A 17708-nucleotide genomic window follows, 5' to 3' on the forward strand; every position below is an offset into this window, starting at 1 on the left:
ACTGACTGACTGACATACTTACTTACTTACTTACTTACTTACTTACTTACTTACTTACTAAAAGCTTTATTCAAATTAAAATTTCCAGAGGAAAATATGATATGATACTGAAACAGTAAAGCAACATRCGTATATGCTGCATYATGATATATAATATATCATTAGGTTGCGATTGCAGTTTTCTAAATATTTATGCCCAAAATGTACAGCATATATTTTAACGTCTACATTTAAAGAAAACATTATGTACTGCTAATGGGCGTTTTGCCAAGTTTCCACAGTTATGGAAATACCCAAAGAAGATGACGTTGCAATTAAATGTTTAATAKTTCTTTGAAAATTTGAAAACTTAATTATTCCTAAATGCAAACTCACTTGTGAGGATCTTAAAATAAAAGTTCATGATGTCTTTAATGCCAGTTTTTGCTACTAAAAAACATAATCTTAAATCGGTAGAATTATCGATATCTTAAAAATTATTATATGTCAGAAGGRCTTGCCACAGCCAGGCCCTCCCTTACATATAAATAGATACAGAAAAGAAAGTGAAACTTCAGTGAATGAAGTTACTTCCCTGGTAAAGAAGTGAGTGAACCAGACTGTTGAATTGTCTTTATGAACGTGTAATTAATGGATATTATGTGTTTAATTTATTCATTTTCCTGTTTGTTGCAGTGGCTCTTCCTCAGGCAGGGGTAAGTCTGACTCARTCTGAGTTTGAGAAAGCTGAACATGGATCTGTCATCTGTGTTGCCTTTGTATTTGTTTCCTGCAGGGATATGAAGAGGTCAACATTTATCAGGACRCTGCAGGTCAAAACTTAGTTTTTAGCCTTTTTTAAATTGAATTTCTTGCTTATAGGCTTAGTTTTTWAACCACTTTCATAATAGATAAAAAGGACTAAACTCAAAGTAGTAGAAAAATGACATTTAATCAGATTATGTGATATAAAAAGGATTTTATGGTTTTATTATTACCAGTCAGTGGGAAGAGTTATGAGTGGCAGCTGTATTCTGGGAATCAATGGCTGCGAATTGACAATGATCATGTGATCGAACGTCATTACTGCCAACCGGGAGCAAAAGGCATTACCATCAACACAAAACAAGGGTCAGTTTGATCCTAAATACAGCCTTTTTTTATTAAAAAAAAAAAAAAGAGGAGCAATTGGGAATAAACATGTCAACCTGTGTCCTGTATGTGTTTCCACAGGCAGGTCTTTATAGACTTTGATACGTTGCAGATTAATAATCCAGCTCTGGGAGTGCAGAGACGGAGCCTCCTCCCTCAGGGCCTGACGGAGGACGTGGGCTGGTACTACAGAGACGACTTCCTGTGGCGTGAATACGGAGCTCAGGTTAGATCGGAAGTGTTAAACTCGTTTGATTTTCAAGGTTCTCACATGCTGACGTGTCCTTCTTCCTCCTCAGAACTCCAGCATGTTAACATCCTCCATCWGCAGCACAGACATTGAGCGGCACTTTGCTCTAAACCCTCAGGGATCCCTTCGGTTCACAGTGGGCACTGTGGGATACTCTGTGGATTTTTCCTGTATGTTTACACGAGGGACGTTTTATTATTACTTTTTTTTTTTAATCTGACTGATTGGGTTGAACTTTGCAGCCATGACCCAAAGCAACCTCGTCACAGGCTTGAGCAGAAACGTACGCAGGCGTCCAAAGTTCACCTCCAACCCTGCAGGGTGAGTCTTGTGGTTCAAACAGAGACCCGAGAAAATCCACATCTGTCTAGATCAGGGGTCTGCAACCTTTACGATCAAGAGAGCCATTTCTGCTACCTGGCTCACTAATAAAATGTGTTCAGAGCCACAAAACAAGCTACATCTATGATTATCAACTGGTGGTCCGTGGGCCGTTTGGAGGCCTTTTCGGCAACCTTTACGGCCAGTGGAGATGACATTATAAAACTAAAAAATATATTGTACATTTTATTATTTATTATTTTTAATACATCAGGACAAATGAAAAGGCCATATTCATGTAAACAAGAAAAATAGCTACTGTAATACACCGAATTTCATAAAAACTAGGACAACTGGAATATTCAGGCATATTTTTTTCTAATTCTTATTATTATGCAGTCTTCAAATTCTTTAAAGGTAGTTCTGATGGATTTGAGGGAAAGATCATAGAAAGAAATTGGATTATTTAAGTAAACAACAGGATAGCATTAGCTAACATATTTTATATTCTGTATCATTAGTATTGCTCACATATTTGCATACAAACTGATTTCTATTGTGAGTGTACAAAAAAGATATTTTGTTATTTTTGGTCACATTTTTTGAAGAGCCACTGCAGAGGGACCAAAGAGCCGCATGTGGCCCCAGAGCTGCAGGCTGCAGAGTCTAGACAGATGCCAGTAATAGAAAATGAAACTATCCCTCAAATTTATTTTCACCTTAAGCTTTTATTTTATTTTTGTCTTGGGTTATAAATCCCTTATGTCTCCACAGACTTTACTTGACCCCCATCCGGTCTCTGTCCTCACCGCCCCAGCTGTCTCAAGGCGTTAAGTATGAGTTTATGGACGATGAAGGACAATGGACAGAATACCAGGCACATGTACGTACTATGTCTTTGTACTTCTAAATCAAATAAACCAAAATTTAAATACCTCTAACTTTTGTAACATTAGCAACAGTTTGCAGTTACGTCCACATAAATAATCCTTATCGCGCACCACTTTCTGTTAGTTACAAACATATATATTGAGAAACTTCCAGGAAGTAATTGTTTTATTCACATATACAGCTGATTCGCTTTCGGAGTCAACTCATATCAAKGTGGCAGCCATGACTAGTCCATCCAACACAAAAATAAAAATAACAGAGATTGAGCTCAAATTTCATGTTGGTACCAGCTAGGTTTGACCAAAATGGCTACATCTCCGTCACTTCTCAACACAAAATGATTTTAATCTAAAACCCGACCCAGAGATTGTGGAATGCTTGGTCTTTCATTTCCAGCCAACTTTATTTTGGTAGGTTATTGAAATGTTGGTGGGATGCACATATTTCTCCCTAAACCCATATTTGTGGCTGTTTGCATGTCTGCAGATATGTTCGTTCGACAGTGGTGCCATTGAGAGTCAGTACCAGTTGAACCAGCAGGGCCAGCTACACTTCAGGATCAACAGATACACATACACGTTGGATTTTTCCAGTAACGCACACACATAACACAAACACAAAGCTCCTCACCTAAGTCAACCTGACCACACTTTTGAGGGTAGAAATGAAACATTGTTTAATCACAGGTATGTGTCAAATCAATAATGAAATTGGAACGACAAGATCAGTGAGGAGGACTACAGACGGTGGGATACAAAACAGCAGCAGGTGAGAACAAGCAACTGTTCCAATTTGTGTTGAACGTCTGCATCTGCTCTTATTTTTTTAAGATTTAAATATAAAAATCTTTACCCRTTTTCAGTTCAAGCCCAAGTTGGCAGTTCCTAGATCTAGATGGGATGTGGAAAGAGTATACTAAAGTAAGCCACGGCTTTTTGTTTTACGTGAACATTAACTTTTTTTGATTTAAGATTGTCTTTAATGTGTTGTTGCTGTGTGTCCTGCAGAGACACGGTCAGTGCAGCGTGTCCAGTTCAGACATTGAGCTCCAGTACCAGCAGAACCCGTCAGGCTTGATGACATTTACCACCAAAAGGTTCAGCTACGAGCTCAACTTCTCATGTGAGGGGCAAACGCAGACGTAAGACTTTCCATTTTAACCCACAAATCTAAACGTGTGTCTTTTTGCAGCTTGGACTCAGACGAACCTGTCCACAAACACTGTCAGATCAGTGAGACGATATGTCCAGTGACTGAAACGACGAGATCGGGACAATCTTGGTACTGCCTGGTCCGATTTTGCACTTCCGTCTCAAGATGTTTTATTTCTTCATCAGTTGAAAGGGTTTACAAAACTGCTGTTTTAATTACAACAAATCATACCATTAAGTGTCTTTGAATGTTCAGGTTTCAGATCATAAACACATTCAGACACAAGCAAAACATATTAATCCCTCAAATAATGGCTTGACATTAAAAACATTTTGAAGCAAAGCTTTAAAAAGAGGCACCACATAAGACCAAATGAGCATTGTTCTTGTCCTCAGYCTTCAGGAAGCATGGTACCACTTTATGCAGATGACACACAGATTTATCTACCTCAGGGATCAAAGTTAGTCAGACAGATAAAGGCAGTGGTAAAATCTAGTTTCTGGCTAAAATTACACAGATTCTTCCAGAGCATCTATTTGGAATAGTGAGCCATGCCATATTACACTTTGGCTGGACTTTTGTAATGCTTTGTATGCAGGGGATCRGAGTTATGGTTGCTTGTTTACAGATAGCACAATGAAATTTCATCAGATTATACCAGTTTTAAAACCCTTGCACTGGTTACCAATCCAATTTTAAATTATTTTATTTGCTTTTAAATCATTAAAGTCTTGCCCCTCTCTAACTTTGAGCTTTTACAACAATATACACCTCTACATGTACCCAGAACCAGGTGTAAGTTCAGAGGGGATCAGGTTTTTGCAGGACTGGGCCCTAAATTATGGAACTTGCTTTTTTTTAACGCTAAGAAAGGCCTCAGCCCCTTTCAATTCTTTACTGGAACCCACTTTTATTCTTTGGCTTTTACTACATCTTAGGATGTTGATTTTTATGATTTTATCCCTTGTTGAGTTTTTTACTGTATTGTATGGCACTTTGTTCTCTTGGAGGAGTTTTATAGATAAGAGCTTTATAGACAGGTGTACATGAGCAGTGCGCAGGTGCGCTTGCGCTGTCAAAAAAGGAAAAAGCACACCAGATGGGACGTCATAAAGCTCCCCTGCGTACCTAAGATTGTACCTGGTTGTCTGTCAAAACAACAGCTAGCAGGGCTCTAGAGTGCGACCAGTTTGCTGATTTCTTAAATAAATAAATAAATAAATAAATAAATAAATAAATAAATAAATAAATAAATAAATAAATAAATAAATAAATAAATAAATAAAAAATCCAGCGGCACTGGTGTGAATGGATAGTTGTTCGGTGCGCCACAGCGGGACCCTGATTAAACGGACACTGCCTTCAACAAATCAGACGAAGTCCAGAGCTGTTTTGTCCAATCAGAGCAGAGCAGGGCGGGACTTTCAGTGAGAGCAAGTTTGGTTGATGCAGCGGACCGGCTCGACTCCAGCTGCAGCAGCGACGCGATCAGTCCTGGCTTCTCCTCTCCTGCAACTTGCTCCTGAACTACCAGAGACTTTGGTCTGTAAAACCTAACTTTATATTAAATATATGTTCAGAATGTTGTTGTTGATCAGCTCTGTCCAACTCTGTGTGAGTGACTAAACTCTCCTCCTGAGAGACTGCTGTATGAAGCTGTCTGTGAGATTCAAACCACATTAACTAAGAACATTTGTTTACCCCATATTAAAGCAAAGATGATTCTCTGTTTTACACCCCAGTCAAAAACATTATATATATTTAAAAAATAAAAACAACTTGCCATGTTCTCTAGGTGAAAGAGTTTTAAATCTTATTTTAATTTATCATAAAGATCCACAAATTTCATTCACARTTTTATATAAAAAACAAGGTTCTTGATTTGCTAAACTTGTTTATATTTAGGACCATACTGTGATACAGCTTTTCTGAGATAAATGTAATTTATTAAATGATCAAATATGAAGAATAAATAATGACATGAGCTGAAACCATCTAAATAATATGTTTTTGAATAATAGTCTTTTAAAAAAAGAAATCAGTCTAACAAATAAAACATTTGTATGTTTTAAGTTATTTTGCTCTGTGCAAAAGACAGATATTTGCTGCTTGGTCTGGAGAGTGTGGAAAGCTGGTTTAAMCAAGGCTGAAGATSCAGAAGACCAAACAGGAGTTGTCCATCTGTTAGTCTAAAAGACATTTAACCATGAAATGTTCAGTTTGTGATGTTTATATGACATACACCCAGCCCGTTGGACACTTAGGTAGTTTACAAAATTTATGCAGAGTAAAAGAATAAATTAAAAACATGTTGGACTGATTTGGCATGATGTCCTGAGACGTCGCAGCTAATAGGAGTCATAAAACAGAACRGGGGGAYGTTAGATGCCCTGACRCCCCTATAGATAAATGTGTTAAATGAGTGATGGAAAAATATGAGCACCAAGCAACAACCCTAGGTTCTCCCCTGAGAACCAGACCAAACATTTTATGTGCAACCCTGATTATAGATTAATAATTTTTGAAAATGTCTATTTAAAAACTATTGTATTACCATAAAATAAAGTCAATCATTGCTTTTCCTTCTTTAACTCCAACACGTAAACACACAAATAATGACCATCAGTTAAGAATATTAGATTGTGTATTTCTTTTTTTTTATATGTATGTACAGGTCTCCACTGAACCAACTCAGTAACACACCAAAGAAAGCTCACACTTAACACATTAGACATTAGTTTACAAATGATTTCTGTAAAAACAATCAACTTTATAGATCTGCTTTGGGGCTCTGCTACAATATGCAACACTTTGACCACTATATTCAGTAAGTGGTGAAATCCAGACAGACGAGTGTAAAAACATCCACTCACACACATGTACAGGGGGAAAAACAGAATCCGACAGGTTTAAAACATGTAATAAACCCTGTTTTGGTGGAATAGATTTAACACGATTAAATAAAACGGTAACAGTGAGAGCAAGGTGCATCAAACCAAAACAAAAAAAGATATGATTCTCTAAAATCTGGAATGAGTTGCTGTTTAGCTGTTAAAATCTGAAGGGCAGAAGAGTTGATTAAGGATACATTAGGCGCTTTTTCAGCCATGTGTTCTGTGTCTTCAACCAAAACAAACAAAAGGATTATTGCACTGGACTCATCTAAGGCCTCTTAACCAGAATCACAAAAACAATAGAATGCCAAGGCCCTCACAGAGCTAATAATTTTTAAATAACTGCATATTTACACTTTATACGAATGTACGACACCAGCACGGGGTCCTCGGAGAGCTGAAAAGTGCCAGAGTAGAAATATAGTCTTTATTTCATAAAACTGATCAACAAATGGAGGACCCCCGAGGTCCTCAGCATCTCCTCAAAAGAAATCTAATGTGATTGGTCGCTAGACACAAAAAAATATATATATTTTTGCAGATGAGGTAAGAAAATGATTTAAAAAATGAGTGCAGTTTAGCTTTACACGTGTACCCCTGTAAGGCACAATCACAAAAGCAGTGGGCTTGCTCGTTACTGCCTCCATGACAGGATGCAGATACAAATTTTACTCCCAAATTCTTTTCCGAGCTACCAAACAACATAACTAGGTTGCACAGGATGGGTTACCGTGAAGATGCACTACAAAAGAGGCTCTATTTTTTTGGGTCCTATTTAAACAGCTAATTTTCTACACTCGCATTTGATTTGTTTCCACAAAAGAACCTCCTGGATGCAGATCAGTGGCTGCAGTATACCTCCCCCTGGACTCAGACACTTTGATGGATGATGTCTTTGTTCTGTAGCCAAGCATTCTGATCACTTCAGACGTGCAGCAAAATGTTCCGGAGAAGCGGTGAAAAGCACAAAAGCCTGAAAATCTTTTACGATACGACTGACAAAAACAAYAAAACAACTCAAAACAGACACAAACCTTTCAAAATAAACCGAATTAAATCTTAACCCAACACTCTGATGCCCCAAAAATGTCAAGTACAAAACAGTAGGAAAACCTCCCAACCCCAAGGATTTCAACAAATCCCAACTGTTTCTTCTGATCTAATAGAAATGGAAATCAGGTGCAGGTTCATTTTCCAGCAGAATGTGAGCACAAGTCAGACTTTAAATCCAAGTGAGCATAAAAGTACAAACAATACGACCCTTAAAAGTACTYCAATCATCAAGTGTCTTGTTCTGTGAGAATTCAAAGCTATCGTGTTTCACAGTTATTAAAATCTCACACCTGATGTTCTCTTTAGCCAAATAAGTCCTTGAGATCATTGTTCACAGACGCACTTTGTTTGACTCCGCTTGGGTTCACTGTCGGGGCGGCAGCTGCTTGAGAGAAGTTCTGCGGGCTGAAAAAGGGGTTCGCCTGCATCCCAAACCCACCGGACATCCCTCCCATTCCCGCCGCCATGCCCGGCATTTGAGTCTGAGCGTTCTGGGCAGGGGTGAACTGACTGATCCAAGGYGTGTTGGCTCCAGGGGTGGGTTTTGGACCCATTTGGTTGAGAGCGACTTTGGGTTTGCTGGCTGTAAACAGACTGTCCAGGGCTGACATGTCCGGGGCTTTACTAGTCGGTCCCGTTGGTGCTTGAGTCTGCGTGAGGGCTCCGAAGTTCGGGGCGCTGGTGGTGGAGGCCATCCCACCGTAGAAACCGGGAGCTGYTGGTCCCATCCCCATGCCTCCTGTCTGGAAGCCCATTGGTGGGTTGAAACCATTAGAAACCGGAGCGCCCATGGAACCAACCATGGGGTTAGAGGTGGGGAAGGCAGACATGGTGGCGCCCTGCACTGGGGGCGATCGTGCCGAGTTGGCCAAAGACAGACTATTCAAAGATGTCATGTTGTTGAGAAGACTGCTGGTCAAGTCCTTCGTCTGCAACATAAAGAAGGTTTTACAGTCAAAGGAGCTATTTCTGCTCCTAATGCATAAAATGTATCCAAAATCACAAAACATACATGAAACTTTAAATAAATGATAACAACCAATACAAGAGTAAAATAAACACTAAAGTATATTAAACAACTGTTTGCTACATTCTGAAACATTTACAAGAACTTTGACTTTTATTTGTTGTTTAATGTTAAGAAAGAAAAACTAAAGGATTTGAAATATAGCATTTGCACAGTCATAAATTATTAGTGAACTTAAAAACTAGGCCAGTTTATTTAATATTTAATTGGGTGGATGTCTTTTAAATCAAGGCAGAAATCTTAATTCATTTCATAATTTAAAAAGGTTTATTTAAAAAGAATAGCTTTTAGTTTCATTTTTTATTTTAAATGACTTGCCATAATTTTGGAAGATGGCTCATTTCAGTCACTTGTGTGCAAAATTGCCCTTTTGTGTTTTTCTTCAGCAACTAAAGAATGAACTGACAAACAAGCTAACGAGCTATTAGCACAATCTGAGCCAACAGATTTTCTCCTATTATGACTGAGTTGCCTTTGTTGGGGCTTCTGTGTACAAATTAAATTTTGATTTGTTTTATTTCTATATTTCCTCCTCCAAACTGGAGCGTAAAGTCGTGTAAAGTTTGAGAACTGCCGTTTCAGGAAAATATTCCCAGGCTTCACCTGTGAGCTGCTGGTGCTTGCAGGTTTGATGCTCTGCGGTGCCAACGGCTGCTGGCTCCTCAGTTTGGCCGCCTGTTCCTGCTCTTTAGCCAATCTTTGTTTCTCCTCCAGAGTCAGAGACATCTAGAAGCCACAACAAGGCAGAGAGGGAGACTTTACACCAACTGTGCRACAAACTGAAACAAACATTTCTCCATACAAATGTGGGATGTAGAGTACGTACTCTGTTAGGCTGGGAGGTTGGTGGAGCAGATCCATTTTCTTTTCCATTTACACTCGTGCTGCCAAATATGTCATCAATCTGACAGCAAATAAAAAAAGGTAAAGTTCACTGCTTTTTCAGGGGGAGAATGTTTCAAAGTATATGTATGGAATGAACYTCTCACCTGGTTTCCAGAGCTGGGTGGGCTCTTTGTCTCATCGGATTGGCTCGATGGATTTGAGATGTTTAGACTCCTGTTAAATAAGAAACAACGATCATAATGCTCCAGTGGAAGTTAACCCCTGGTCCTCCCCCCACCCCCCGCTTCCAAACGCAAAGGAGTTGCTACGGTGTCTCTCAGGTGTCAAAAACCTTTGATAATTCCAACCGCGATGTCTACCAGCAGCTTCAGGGCTAGTGATGTTTCAAGTAGTAAGATTCTGAGCTTTAATAAGTAAAATTATCCCAGCTACAATGACAGACAACAAATATTACATTTATAGTGTTACAACTAAAACAGTTTTTGACGCCGCCACCACAGTTTGTCCTTCATGAGCCTTCGTAGACAAGATGGCGGCTGCCTGTAGTGGCGACCCGCGACCACGGAGATATAAACAGCTTTTTATAAGGTAAAAATAATAAAACAAGGTCTTTGTCTGCAATGATTAGACGTATTTTTATTATTATCATTAGTGATTGTGATTATCTCAATTTCGGCTAAAAGAATTGACAAAATCCTACAYACTGTGCCTTTCAGTAGAGATCAAAATGAAAAGTTTATTCAGTGTAAAAAATAAATAATAAACCTCTGCTGCTCCTGCATGATGTGGAGCTGTTCCAGCTTGGTTTTGTGCTCAGCCTCCATGCGGCTCAGCATGTCACGGATAACCAGCATGAAAGAGTTAAACTGAGAAACAACAGAGAGGATTAGAAAAATGGAAACTAAAAACAGGACATTTAACATCAATGTCGTATGGCGTACTAAATATGCAAAAATGAAAYGTACCTGATTAAGGTTGAGGTTGTTGTCTATGCTAAGAGACACGAGGTGGGGTAAGACCTTGGTGGCAAGATGCTCTTTGGGGATCCCAAGCTTCTTGTGGCTAAAAGTGCACTTATAGATCCCTAAAATATAGAGGAAACAAGTAGTTAAAAGGAAATCAAGAGATTTTTTGAGTGAAACAAATGAAGCGACGTGGCTTTGATTTGTTTACCTAAAATTCCCATAAGTACTGCTGGTTCTCTAGAAGGGATCTGCTGAAGGAAAGGWAGGATCTCGTCGATAACAAACCACTTATCTAGATATTCCAAAATCTTTCCCAGACACACTAGAGAGTTCACTCGCACCTAAGGGAAAGTGAGGACGAAAATTAACGAAAATTTATATTTAATGCGAGTAAAAAAATAGCAAAACATGACATCACTGCCGACTCACAGCAAGCGAGGAGGTCTGTAGGCAGGCTGATTTGATTCGGGGGATGAGGGAATTCTTCATGGACGGGTAGTCGATCAGGTTGGCAAACGTTGGGATGATGTTCAGGCACAGCTCCTGCTCACCCACAAAGAAGACATTATATAGTGTGACAGGTGTCACGATGCCAAGAAGAGCATAAGGACAAGAACTGAGCATACCCCGAGGGAAAACAATCATTTTAAGGGTTTTCTCTGGAAGGCTAAAAACAAATCTGGGTTTATTAAAAATCCTTAGTTTCTCATCCGTACCTGGATCTGCACTGAGGGAGCCTCGAGGGCTCTGTAGACCATGGGAAGCACGCTGTTCTTGATGTCCTCTGCAGGAGTCTTCGTCAAGAGGAGGTCCATCTTTTGCAGAAATATCAGCAGGATCTGCAACACACGTGGCAAAGGTAGAAAAACAGGAGTCGAAAAAGGAAAAAAAAAAGATGAGCCCATCTTCAACAGGAGCGTGGAGGTAAGTGTAAGTATGCAGACTTCAGGGAGGTTAGTGCAGATGTTAGTGCCACAACTACACAACACACAACGCTAGCTGATGTGCTAGAAGACAATTCACCACAGAAACCACTCACCATATTACTAGCCTGAGGAGGCATGGAAAGAAAATAGAAAAAAAAAAGACTTAAAATTGAACCTAAACCCCACATGCTCTTTTGTCAGGCTTTAATTAGTGACTTAGATAACAGCAAAACAGCCCGTTATCTCAAACGTGCACAAGCAAAAGCTCTCCGTGCGAGCGAAGCAGCTCTACCTGGATCGGCTCCTGCTGTTTGAAAACAGGCGTGAGGTCAGGCAAGACGAGGCGAACGTACTCCTCCTTGGTGCACTCCTCGGCAATCAGCAGCACGTTGGGTAAGACGAAGGGAACCATGTCTGGGTTGACGAACTCAGAAGTCAACGCCGGCAAGATGCGATACACCACAACTCTCTGTGGGGGGTTGAAGAAAGAGTTTGATTTTAAAACTGTAATGACTTTCATACATGCAATCGTTTGTTTTGTAKTTACCTTTGGTAGCTTGGGCAGCACTTTAGGAAGACCTTTGTAGAACTGGGATTTCTGTAAGTTGTCCCTTTGGAAAAGGGTGTCRAAGTACTGCAGGGTGACTGCGCCCACGTCATCGAAAAAGGGAATCTGAAATCCAAACAGAAGCACAYTTTTGTAATCCACCAGACAAAAACAAAAGAACATAAAAAGGTGGAATTTTTCCCCCCATTTTTAAACAAACCTTTGTCATTTGGTCGGCATCGGGTCGGACATTTGGAGAGACGCTGAGAAGCATCTTGACGTGCTCCCGCACTTCTTCTGGGACTTTGTTGAGCAGAGCTGGGCTGATGTTGCTCAGCTGCAAACACAAAGAGAAGTTTAAAAACTTGTAGTTTGCAAAATGAAATTTTCGTACTCCGTAAAACTGAATTGTAGCACTTTGTTCCAAATATGAGAAGCAAAGTATTTTGAAAAATACAAACATCAATAGGTTAAGACGTATTGAAAAGGTCTGTCTAAGCACTCACYTGGTCCAGCTGCCGGCTGAAACTCTTAAAAATATCATGTTTGTTGACTTGGAAAACAGGTTTGCCTTCATTGAATACAGCATGTACGACCACACCGAGAGAGTACATGTCCGAGGCAGAGTCACAGCTGACGGATAGTATGTACTCAGGGGCCAGGTACTCGGGGTTAGGGAGACACAGAGGAGGAAGGTTGGGCTCCCATTCTTTACATGTGTACTTGGGCTATAAGAAACACGATGAGAGCGAAACATAAAAGATGTTTGATGAAGTAAAACCAAAAGCTTTTCACTGCCTTCCTGATCAAAAACTACACGGATACCTCAGGGTCTGAAGGGTTGTTAGAAGAGATGCTGAAGTCAAAGCCCATGATCTTCCAGGCTCCACTTTTGTTGAGGATGATATTCTCTGGACACAAGTTGCCGTGGACCATTTTCACCCCGCCGTGGAGAAACGACAAACCCTCCGACATCTGAAGCGACGGAAAAACAAATCCCAAAATATACTGTTGTCAAACTAAACAGTCAGATTTGATCAGATGCTAAATGACATTTTATAATCRAAGCAACAAGCGAAGATAAACCAGCTGTCAGTGTGACTCAGTTTGGCACTGAATTCAGCTTTGAATCGATCTGCCAAGCACTATGCTGTACTGTCAAACTGGGACATCCATTACTCTTATTACAGTGCTTTTAGAAAGGAACAAATGAAAGGAAATAAAAAAAAATGAGGACTATCCTGTCAGACATTGTATAAAAGACAAGAAATGTGAAATAATTTAGGTTTAACTGGTTTAAAAGAAATCCATGTTAAAGCTTAGGCGTCTATATAGGTGGAGACAGTCAATTATAAAAACCTGCTAAACTAGTCTGCAGCCAAGGGAACACACAAGCTGCTTACATTTAGTGTTTACACGTGGTTATGATTTCAGATTGAAAAGATCAGTTTGAAGAAATGGACAGAAACACACATTAATGCTGTTCTTATTTTTATGACAGAAAGTCTGAATAAATACGGAATTTGCCGACTTGACAAAGAAACGCCATTTTAGTTTTGCGCATGTAGATTCTGTTTTTTTTGTTTTTGTTTTACACACACTGACATTTTAAAGAGTAAATCTGCAGTAGCGAAACCAAAATCTGTTCTGTGTGTGCGAGTGTGTGTGTGTTCACACACCTGTAACAAGCCATATTTGGTCTCCACATCATAGAGTTTGTACTCCTTGATGTCGTTGGGCACGGGGCTGGGCAGATTGTCCCACTGGCCCAACACATTGGACAGACTAGCAAACACTGGCTCTGTGCAGAATGCCAAGCAGTCTCTGAGGGTCCAAAAGAAACAACAACAAATATTAGCGTAATTTTACAATGAAGACAGACGGTATTATCAGCAAAGGTTGAAAAACAAGAAAGGTGCTTTGAATGTAGCTTAAACAAAAATGAATGAAAACATGACACAAACAGGCAGGAGAAAAAAAACAACTGTTTCAGAATATTTTCTCAAATGCAAAGCCCCTCTCTAAGCTGCGACCTATATAGTTGATAAAAGTGGTAATCACCGAGACTCTTCCAGAGGATGCTGCACGGTCAAGAGACGAGGGTGACGCAGTCTGGTCAATTGTTGCACTCCCTTTTTCAATGAATCGACGATTTGGTCCTTCTCAAACTTCTGGTACTTGTCAATCATCTTCTTATCAAACACAAACACTGCCACCTCCTAACGAGTTGCAAATCAACAGGACGCTGAGATTAGTAGTTGAGCCGAAGTTCGGCTCTTTCAGAGCACGTGCGCTGTTGTAAAATCGTTCTTCTGTTCAAGCATAAGCATGGAGAGAAGACGGAGGAGACACGCACCTGTTTGGTGGACTTTTTACTGCCATTGTAAATCCTCCAGCACAGCCCAGGACCTCCACTCGCAATATGTCGCCCGACCTCAAACTCCCTCGTCACTGGGTTGCCCATGACGGCGCTGGTGACATCTGCTGTCACTTTAGTGACGGTGCTTTTTAGCTTGTTCAACATCGACTCCATGGTTGGGTGCGACCTGGCAGCTGAGGCGAGACACAGATGATGACCACCAAGAAATTTAAACAAAGTGCAGTCAGATAAAAAAAAAGAGGAAACAAGTTTTTGCAATCACTCAGAGACAGCTGTAGTCCTTCCCTCGACTCAGCAAAGGCCCCAATAGGATCCATTAGACACGCACTCTATTGTACCTGCATAAAAATTTGCACATCAAAGTGCCCACCGGTGCTGACTGAAAAAAAAAAATTAACTGTGGAAAAATGTCCCTAGGAATATACCATGACTCATAGCAAACCCACCTGCAGCACAAGACTCTCTAAAAAATACATCAGTGATTTTAAAGCACGTTGGGTCACAAGTCAGACAACTGCTGGTAATGAAACACTTATTACAGATTGAACAGACTGTTAAGAGGTTTCTTTCTTTCTTTCTTTTAATTCAGTGGGTCTGTAGTTCTTTGATTTTAAGGTAAAAGACGCTTCTAGCAAACAATGCTCTCCTTTTTGCTTCTCAATCCTGCATGTTTTGATGTTTCTCTGCTCCAACACAGCTCTTTTGAATTAATGAGTGATTAACAGGCTCCTGCAGAGCTTGACAACCTGCTGAAGAGCAGGGAAACAACTAAAATATGCAGTGTGGTGGTCGTAGAGGATTAGTATTCAGGTCCACTGCTGCACATCAACAGAAAATAACTAACTTTAGAATACAGAAATATGTGCTGAAAGCATCAGAAACGGTTTATGTCCATCATGAATAAAGATGCATTTCATTGTAAAAACAGAACTAAACGCTGATTTAATGAATCCAATTTGCTTTTCTACATAATGTATAAGTGGTGATGTCAGTTTGGAAAATAGCCGAGGTTTCAGAAAATCATCAGATAGTAAACAGCTTATTACAAACAGGTTGATTTGGCTAAACCAGGTGTTGTAAGAAAATTAAAATGTATCTTAGAGTTAGGCTGAAAAATATGTGATAATTGTCGACCATGTCTGATTGTGAAATTCATTAATGTTAGCCAAGTTAACCCGTCTTGACCCTTGTTTTGTCCGATCTATTACTTTAGTCCAGTGTTGACAATATATTAGTTATATGTCATTTTAAACCTACGTCCAGTTCGAGATATATTCATGTAGCTGACAATCCTGTAGAATAAAAGGCTTTTTTATTAGATAAAGAGATGAAAGTCAACTACTCAAGCTAACTAGCCAGCAATGCGCAAACAAACAGCGGCGTTACCAATTAATTTATTTCAAAAGCTGCCACTTCAACAAACCYCCAGCTTCTTACCTTAATACAAAAATAAGACTTTCAGTTTTCAGCCTCGTTATAAATTCACCGTCGACACCACTGCTGTCAGTAATGGCTAAGAAACGCAGCACCCATGTTTTCCAATAGCAGCGAATTGAGTTAGCTTAGCGTGCTAGTAAAACAAGGAACACCACTTCCGGGTTTTTTTTTTACGTAGTCAGGTGCGTCTACGTCATCCTTTCTGCTTTTTGGTGAACAAATTCAGCCCATTTCAATCTCCCAAATCTTCATAAACTGATTTTTTTTTCAGATGTTGTCTTAAGGAGATGTACTGCACTTTTTTTCTTTGCCAATTTTTTTATTGTGATTCATTCTGAAAAAGAATAATAATTTGCTGTCTCTCTAATTTCCTGCTAAAGTATCTTCTGGTATGCGACAGGAAATGCAAGTTGTTTTGTTAATGCATTTATTGAGAGCTCCCCATCAGTCAAATGATACATTTAGAACTCAAATTATTAAATAAACRAGCACAAAAATATATATATTTTGTTTGACAGAACTTTCATTGAATGTATTGTTTCATGTTTCAACATCATAAAGTGCATTTTAATCTTATTTTAATGTTTAAAAACAACAAAAAAAAAAAGATAAAATCTAGAATCGGTATCAAATTATTGGAGTATAGTAGCTTCATTAAATAAGAAAAAGTCCAAGTGTTGTATTTGACCAAAAATTACATTAGTAGCATAAAACACACCACATCATAATTATATTTTCAATTAAGCTATAAAGTCTACATTTCAAGCAACTTTTAAATTATTTGATTTACTAAGTAAATATATTGAAAACATGCAAAAACATGTTGCCCTGAGCTATTATTAACGCTCTAATGTACCATTTCACTTTACGAGTCTAATGTGATTCATGCAACAAACATCAACATTAGAGATTCCATTTTTAACCAGTGTTTTTTTTAACATGGTACCATAACACAAGATCTTCATTTACATAATGACTTTTCCTCATTTGATATGCAGAAAAATTATTGCCTCATTAGACTGTACTGATTAAAGTAGTACTATAATAATCATAAAAATAAAACATTAGGTGCATACAAAATCAGCATTTCCAATATAGGGAAAAATATTAAAACTATTCAATTAATGCTGCAGCCAAACTGCAACTTCAAGTTTCATTTAAGTAGTCCCTTTTGAAATTACTTCAATATAGATATAAACAACATCAATTGTCACTTTTTTCAAGTTTTTCCATTTTTAGGTCATCATTCCTCAATTTCAGATTTTATCTATAGCTGCTTCTCTGAATATAAGTTACGAACAAATTAACACATTTTTTTTCATTCCTATTCTATATACTAAACATTAGCTGTGTGCTGGTATTCCAATTTTTGCTACATAAGTGAGGTTTTCCTGTTTGTCCTCTCTTTCTGGAGCTGCTCACAGAATTTAAAACGATCCCGCAAATCCACTGCGGCTGTCAGAACGTGCTGGAAATGTGCTGGAGGAACACGACGGGGTGATGTCTCTCAAACTCTTTGAGGAGCTTCCTCCTCTCTTTGACAGGCATGCTCTTGTCGGCTGAAATCTCACGGAGGAGCTGTCGGAGCCCCTCACAGGTGGCGGCGTCGCGCTGATCTTCGTACTCCTGTGGAGTCGACTGCTGGCAGAAGGTGAAGGCTGCGACACAGAAAGAAGAGAATCGCATCGATTTCAACACTGCTATAAAAGTAGCAAACTTTGATTTTTAGCTTGCAGGAATTTGAAGCAACAGTGCCTTCAAGTGGACAAAACCCATTCATGTGGTCATCCATTTTTAAAGGGGCGAGATCATGTAAAATCAACTTTTTTGAGTTTTATATCATGTTATATTCTTATACTCATAAAAAACATGCCCAAAGCCTTGCTTT

At 39.2% G+C, this 17708-nt stretch overlaps 3 protein-coding genes across 5 annotated transcripts in view; 1 reads left to right on the forward strand and 2 right to left on the reverse strand.

The window, feature by feature from the left end:
• The first annotated feature begins 961 nt into the window (after window positions 1–961).
• Window positions 962–4031, forward strand: LOC106514690 (zinc finger CCCH-type antiviral protein 1). The gene is made up of 10 exons (XM_014004088.1): window positions 962–1114; window positions 1217–1357; window positions 1431–1551; window positions 1624–1702; window positions 2477–2585; window positions 3080–3185; window positions 3280–3361; window positions 3456–3513; window positions 3601–3715; window positions 3785–4031. Exons 1-10 carry the CDS (start codon window positions 962–964, stop codon window positions 3844–3846), a joined length of 1026 nt encoding a protein of 341 aa, XP_013859542.1. The 3' UTR covers window positions 3847–4031.
• A 2340-nt stretch (window positions 4032–6371) lies between these two features.
• Window positions 6372–15940, reverse strand: scyl2 (SCY1 like pseudokinase 2). 3 transcript variants are annotated; one of them, XM_014004208.1, is made up of 20 exons: window positions 15821–15940; window positions 14646–14721; window positions 14360–14556; window positions 14065–14222; window positions 13683–13827; window positions 12829–12978; window positions 12510–12731; window positions 12224–12340; window positions 12004–12129; window positions 11749–11925; window positions 11570–11581; window positions 11247–11369; window positions 10960–11073; window positions 10739–10871; window positions 10531–10649; window positions 10331–10431; window positions 9709–9778; window positions 9546–9623; window positions 9323–9445; window positions 6372–8621 (listed from the first exon to the last, which is right to left on the reverse strand). In XM_014004208.1, exons 2-20 carry the CDS (start codon window positions 14698–14700, stop codon window positions 7995–7997), a joined length of 2847 nt encoding a protein of 948 aa, XP_013859662.1. In that variant the 5' UTR covers window positions 14701–14721; window positions 15821–15940; the 3' UTR covers window positions 6372–7994. The 3 variants fall into 3 exon arrangements, with proteins under 3 accessions (XP_013859662.1, XP_013859664.1, XP_013859663.1); XM_014004210.1 differs by lacking the exon at window positions 14646–14721 and having other exon boundaries at window positions 15821–15939; XM_014004209.1 differs by lacking the exon at window positions 15821–15940 and having other exon boundaries at window positions 14646–15045.
• A 298-nt stretch (window positions 15941–16238) lies between these two features.
• Window positions 16239–17708, reverse strand: part of depdc4 (DEP domain containing 4) — an 8165-nt gene continuing 6695 nt past the window's right edge. Inside the window, exon 9 of the mRNA XM_014004213.1 lies at window positions 16239–17478. Coding sequence (XP_013859667.1) covers window positions 17279–17478 — 200 coding nt within the window. The 3' untranslated portion in view covers window positions 16239–17278. The remainder of the gene's footprint in view (window positions 17479–17708) is intronic.

The sequence above is a fragment of the Austrofundulus limnaeus genome, unplaced genomic scaffold (genome assembly GCF_001266775.1).
Source record: "Austrofundulus limnaeus strain Quisiro unplaced genomic scaffold, Austrofundulus_limnaeus-1.0 Scaffold22, whole genome shotgun sequence".
Classification (NCBI taxonomy): domain Eukaryota; kingdom Metazoa; phylum Chordata; class Actinopteri; order Cyprinodontiformes; family Rivulidae; genus Austrofundulus; species Austrofundulus limnaeus.